Source organism: Lepus europaeus, chromosome 10, assembly GCF_033115175.1.
Source record: "Lepus europaeus isolate LE1 chromosome 10, mLepTim1.pri, whole genome shotgun sequence".
Classification (NCBI taxonomy): domain Eukaryota; kingdom Metazoa; phylum Chordata; class Mammalia; order Lagomorpha; family Leporidae; genus Lepus; species Lepus europaeus.
Genome location: NC_084836.1, coordinates 125,250,334 through 125,256,626, shown reverse-complemented (window position 1 = coordinate 125,256,626; position 6,293 = coordinate 125,250,334). Strand labels below are relative to the sequence as shown.

The 6,293-nt window shown below is 64.1% G+C and overlaps 1 protein-coding gene across 1 annotated transcript; it reads right to left on the bottom strand.

Annotated features, from left to right (window-relative positions):
* Positions 1-4,940: 4,940 nt before the first annotated feature.
* Positions 4,941-5,897, bottom strand: FNDC11 (fibronectin type III domain containing 11). The gene has a single exon (XM_062202591.1). The coding sequence runs from the start codon at positions 5,895-5,897 to the stop codon at positions 4,941-4,943; it is 957 nt and encodes a 318-aa protein (XP_062058575.1).
* Positions 5,898-6,293: the final 396 nt, after the last annotated feature.

Sequence of the window (6,293 nt, the reverse complement as noted above, 5' to 3'; positions counted from 1 at the left end):
GCCCGCGCGCTGGGGTTGCTGTGACGTGGCTGGAGGAGGACAGGTGGCCGTGGCTGCTATGATGTGGTTGGAGGTGGACAGGTGGACGTGGTTGCAGGTGGACGTGGCTGCCTGTGCGCTGGGGTTGCTGACAAGATGACCTGGTGCTGAGGGTTGCTCGGTGTTGGAGGACAGATGCTCCAGGTTGGGGTGCGGGGCCAGCGTCTGGGGGTGTGGTGGAGGGTGTGTGCACGCTGCTGCAGGGCAGCAGTCGACTGCGAGCAGCCTTGTGCCTGCTTGAGCAGCGGCTCGTCCAGCAGCACCCACCGAGGGCTGGGGCCATCTCCAGGGAGGGCCAGCAGCTCAGACTCTTGGGGTGGAGCTGGCCACGTCTCCCTCATCTGAGCTCAGCTCCACAGGCAGACCCAGCTCCTCGGTGTGGGCCGAGGGCCACGCCATCCCGTCTCCCAGGTGGCGGAAGGGCCCCATCTTCTGTGGCTTCCCGGGTGTGTTAGCAGGAAACTGGACTGAAGGGGAGCAGCTGGGACTTGGACAGGGGCTGCGCCATGACCCCTGCCCCTTCCTCTGTTCTTGACCACTGCTTCGGCGCAGGTTCACAGAGCCTGATGAGCCGCAGGCCGGGGCAGGTCGGGGGCCGCGGGGTAGCACTCAGTGGGGGCCCCTTGCAGCTGCCGGCCCGGGCTTTGCAACGGCTGCTCTGTCCTGAGTGTCCGGTGCTCGCGCCTGGCCGCTCTCACTGGGCAGGTGGCCGGCGCCCTGCAGCCTGGTGTGTGTCACTCGTGTTCTGGTTCTTCCCCGATGCCTTAGGGTTTGTCCGTCTGCCCCTGGGGATGGCATCAGTTTCCACTGTGTGGCCCTGTGAACCTGCAGGTGTGTGTGTCTGTGTGAGGTCACCCTCCCAGTCAGGCTCATCACCCAGGAAGATGCATTTTGGAGGCCGGCACTGGGGAGCCACGGGTCAAGCCGCTGCCTGTGACACAAGCAAGTCCCGGCTGCTGCACTTGCGACGCAGCTTCCTGCCAGTGCACCTGGGAAGGGGCTCAGGACTGGGGCCCTGCCGCCCACGGGGGAGACAGATGGGCTCCAGGCTCCCATGGCGGTTCTCTGGGAAGTGAACCAGATCTCTTCCCGTTCTCTCTCTCCCTCTTTGTAACAGCCTTGCAAGTAAATAAAAAAAAAAAAACAAAAAAAAACAAAGAAGTGTTTTCACTTCTCTGGGCACAGGCCACAGTGAATTTGCCCAGGGCACCTGTGTCTGGCGGCTCGAGCTGTGGCTGTGGTCACTGTTGTGGGCAGAGAGGGACAGGAGCTGAGGTCTGGCAGCTCCCTCCCCTTTCTGTGTGCTGTGGGGCCCCACCCCTCCAGGTGGCCCCGCCCCCTGTCCCTCAATGGTGGGAACTTGGCACCCTTGCTGGCTGGAAGCCCTCAGTATGGCTGCAGGATGTGTCCCCTCCCATGTCCTTTAGGTCATTATAATGTCATTGTAATACAATTACCATAGGGGCACGCCCACTCCCACCCTGCTCCTGATACGGTGGCACCTCCCATCTCTCCTACAAAGGGCATGGAAATGGCCCCAAACCCCGCCCTCTTTTGAATATTCACTTTTTAAAATGGGGGCCGCTGCAGGGCTGCAAGAGTGCGACCCCGTGTCCCGGTCCCTGTCGGCAGCTTGGTCACACTGGGCTGAAGGACCCGTGCTCCCGCCCTTCTGGGTGGGCTTCATGCAGAGGTGCTGCCTGCTGGCCATCACCCTGGAACCACCTGTTGAGGCCACGGGCTGGGAGCAGGGCCTCTGGGTCCTTGGCCTGCAGTACAGACCCAGCCTTCATGGCTGAGGTGTCCCGTCCCGCGGGACGTCAACTAGGGCCAAGGACCTAGAGGGAGGAATGAGGGACAGGAAACTAGGGCCAAGGACCTAGAGGGAGGAATGGGGGACAGGAGACTAGGGCCAAGGACCTAGAGGGAGGAATGGGGGACAGGAGACTAGGGCCAAGGACCTAGAGGGAGGAATGGGGGACAGGAGACTAGGGCCAAGGACCTAGAGGGAGGAATGGGGGACAGGAGACTAGGGCCAAGGACCTAGAGGGAGGAATGGGGGACAGGAGACTAGGGCCAAGGACCTAGAGGGAGGAATGGGGGACAGGAGACTAGGGCCAAGGACCTAGAGGGAGGAATGGGGGACAGGAGACTAGGGCCAAGGACCTAGAGGGAGGAATGGGGGACAGGAGACTAGGGCCAAGGACCTAGAGGGAGGAATGGGGGACAGGAGACTAGGGCCAAGGACCTAGAGGGAGGAATGGGGGACAGGAGACTAGGGCCAAGGACCTAGAGGGAGGAATGGGGGACAGGAGACTAGGGCCAAGGACCTAGAGGGAGGAATGGGGGACAGGAGACTAGGGCCAAGGACCTAGAGGGAGGAATGGGGGACAGGAGACTAGGGCCAAGGACCTAGAGGGAGGAATGGGGGACAGGAGACTAGGGCCAAGGACCTAGAGGGAGGAATGGGGGACAGGAGACTAGGGCCAAGGACCTAGAGGGAGGAATGGGGGACAGGAGACTAGGGCCAAGGACCTAGAGGGAGGAATGGGGGACAGGAGACGGAAGGCAGCAAGACGAGAGTTCTCTTCAAGCTGCAAACTTTTTTACACACGGTTTATATATCCTACAAGGGACTCAGCGGGGGGTTCGGAAGGGGGTGGGAAGGGGGAACTGTCCAGGCAGGAGGCCAGGTGGCAGGATACAGGCTTAAGATACAGTTGCACAGGCCGGCGCCGTGGCTTAACAGGCTAATCCTCCACCTTGCGGCGCCGGCACACCGGGTTCTAGTCCCGGTCGGGGTGCCGGATTCTATCCCGGTTGCCCCTCTTCCAGGCCAGCTCTCTGCTGTGGCCCGGGAGTGCAGTGGAGGATGGCCCAAGTCCTTGGGCCCTGCACCCCATGGGAGACCAGGAGGAAGCACCTGGCTCCTGCCTTCGGATCAGCATGATGCGCCGGCCGCAGCGGCCTTTGGAGGGTGAACCAACGGCAAAAAGGAAGACCTTTCTCTCTGTCTCTCACTATCCACTCTGCCTGTCAAAAAAAAAAAAAGATACAGTTGCACAAATAGGGAGGGTAGCAGGATGTTTACTCACTGCAGTGTTACCACAGAATGTTCTTTTGCTTAACAACAGGTTGTTCAAGCCCCTTAGGCAAGAAAGTTTCAGGCACATTCCCACGCAATGGAGCATGGGAGGGGAGGATGTCCCCAGCACTGACGCACTGCAGACACACTGTGAGGAGCCTGGCCGGCCGCTGGCCACAGAGGGCACTGCACAGCATCCTGGCCTGCACTGTGGGCCCCCAGGGTGCTCTCTGTGGTTTCAGGGGACCGTGCAGGAGGCTGACGTGGCCAGCTTCAAGCCAGCAATGGGGCACTGGACATGGAGTCCTGCCTACAAGGCACCGTGTGCTGGACGTGCCTCGCCATCTGCCTCTTGGTCTCCACGTAGAAGGGCGGTGCCCGGTCAGCCTGCACCTCGTGCCTTCCGTGGTCTGCTTGGACCCCTCGTTGTCCTATGGGAGGCAGCCGAGGAGATCCAGGGCCCCCAGTGCCTGTCCACGAGCTGGACAGGGACAGTGTGCTGGGTGCTGTGGCTGAGTTCCTGGTCACAGCACCCAGCAGCCCCCAGCTGGAAGCTGACCCCAGCATTGCACCTGCCCCACTCCCAGCACGAAGCCCTCTCCAGGGAGGCAGGCCCAGCTGGCCACCTGCACGGAGACCACGGCTGGATGGCGGCTCCATTGCCAGGACAGGCACCCCTCACCGGCTCCCAGAAGGCCTTGGGCCATCCCCACACCCTGAAAGGACACAGGCTGCAGAGCGGCAAGCTCCTGGTGTGCCGGGGCAGAGCCCAGGGCGCAGGTGTTGCCGCCAGCTGCTGAGCTGTGTCCACGCGCGCTGGCCGCAGCCGGGACCAGTGGGGACTGAGCAGGCTCAGGAAGTTTCCGGGCCTTGTGGATCCCGAGGGAACACAGCCAGGCTCAGGAGGTGTGGGCTCAGGGCTGGGGGAGGATGAAGGAGGCCCCCTGGCTCCCGCCCTCACATCTGAGCACCTCCTCCCCCGCTGCTGGCGGCCAGGGGCAGGTGCACGGATTCCTCCATGTGGCTTCTCCTAGGACGCTCTCCTAGGGGGCTCTCAGGGTGGCTGTTGCTGGGAAGTGTGGGGGCAGCAAGGGAACCCCCAGGGCTCAGGGCACTCCTGGTGCCAGTGTCTGCTGCTGGGAGGGGCCACAGCCCAGCCGGCGGCCAAAGGCCTCCCTCAGAGACGGCTCTGCTTCTGCCAGTCCCAGCCATCAGTCCTGAGCCGTGGGACAGATGGCCCAGGCAGGAAGACTGCCAGGGCACCTGCCCCGCCCGCCCCCCCCCCCCCCCACTGACCAGAGGAGCAGGTCCGATCCCCTCCCAGGTCCAGTTGTCGGAGCCAGGAGGCGGGCCTGTGTGATGTTGGCAGCTTTTACAAGTCACAGCACAAGACCAGGCACAGACCTGTAACAGAGCTCCGCCCCCTTCCGGTGTGCTGAGGTCTGCCGGGGGAGGGGGCTGGGGCAGTGGGGGCCGGGGGCAGTGGGGGGCAGCAGCCCAGGGACATGGGTCCCTGCCGGGTGTCTGGCTCCCAGCTCTGGCCTGGTGCAGTCCTGGCTGTTGTGGGCATTCAGGGAGCAAGTCAACAGTTGGGAGAGATCTGTCTGTCTCTCAAATTCAAAAAAGGAAGGAAGGAAGGAAGACGGCCAGGGCTCGGTTCTGGTTCCGGTTCCGTGGAGGGGACGGGGAGGCGGAAGTGCGGATCGGGCTGAGGCCGCCCTCATCCCCGGCAGGGGTTCGGCCCCCAGGCTCTCTGCATTTATACTCGTCTTTATTAGTGGATAAATACTAGAAAATCATCTGTGGAGGGTGCGGCTCACCCGGCCGACTGGGGGCCCGGCTTGGTGTGCAGGGTGAGGCTGTCCCGCCAGGGCTCGTACACCAGCGTGTAGCTCTCGGCCCTCTTGATGGTGAACCTGTAGGAGCGGCTGGGCAGCAGGTTGCGGACGTCGAAGGCGCAGGCGGCCACGGGGATCACGCCGCAGTGCGTGCACTCCTGCTGCGTCCGCGGCTCCAGCAGCTTGAAGCGCAGCTCGAACTGCTCGGGCGCCGCGGGCTGCAGGGTGACGAACCAGCGCAGGCTGGCCCAGTCCTGGTGGGCCACCGACTCCTTGCGGTCGAACATGACCGGCGTCTTGGTGCTCAGCATGAGCCGGATGTGGGGGATCTTGGTGGCCCCGATGTCGGACACCAGGCGGTGCTTAATGTGCAGGCGCCCGGGCACCATGATGGCCAGGAAGCTGTCCATGGTGGCTGACAGGTCCGTCAGCCGCTGCTCCACCAGCGCCCAGCCGGCCAGGAAGGGCCGCGGGTCGGGCGACTCGAGCAGGGCGTCCAGCACGGCGCGGCCGCGGTCCAGCTGCTCCAGCAGGTCGCCGAGCAGCAGCAGCTGGATCTTGGTCTGCGCCGTCCCTACCTTCTTCATGCGCTGGAACTTCCAGGGGTCGATGAGCTGGAACATGGCGCTGGGCAGCACCAGCGGGTTCTGGTCGCCCAGGGCCAGGTGCTTGGGGAGGACCTCGATGTAGTAGGAGCACTTCCGGAGCAGCTGCACGCGCGCATGGTGGCGCTTGAGCAGGTGCGGGCTCAGGTCCGAGGCCAGGAACTCCCGCAGGGCGTTGCGGCGTTCCACGTAGGTCCTCCAGGCCTCGGGCTCCAGCAGCTGCTGGTCCTCGGCCTCCTCGGCCTCCTCCACCTCCTCCTGGTCCAGGCAGGACTGCGGGCTGTCCAGCTTCATCTTGTCCAGGCCCAGACCCCTCACCTGGAAGTTCATGGCTGGGAGCTGGGGGAGGGGGCGGAGGGCCGCCGGTGAGCCGCCACCAGGCCGCACACATGGGCGGCCTCAGCGAGCGAGGGGGTGGCCCTGGGCCCGCACCCCTCGACTCGGACTTCTGTCCCCCACGTCAGTCTGGGGAGGGCTGCCTGGCGGACCCAGCAGCCAGACACAGGGCTGGACGACAGCGCGTGCCAAGGGGCCGGCTGTCTCCCGTGGGGATGACATGGGGCTTAGAGTGGGCTGTGGAGGCTGCAATGGCCGCTGCCCAGCCATGAGGCCCTGATCTGAGGCAGGGTAGCGTCACCCTTGGTCCCGAGAAGCATGGGCCCCCCGGGGGGGCACCTGGGGAACATTCTCCCCATGGGTTCTCCCTGGGCACCCCAACGCCTCATC

What these genes read in the sequence shown, in the direction of transcription:
- FNDC11 (XM_062202591.1), bottom strand. Translation starts at nt 5,897, where the DNA reads ATGAACTTCCAGGTGAGGGGTCTGGGCCTGGACAAGATGAAGCTGGAC.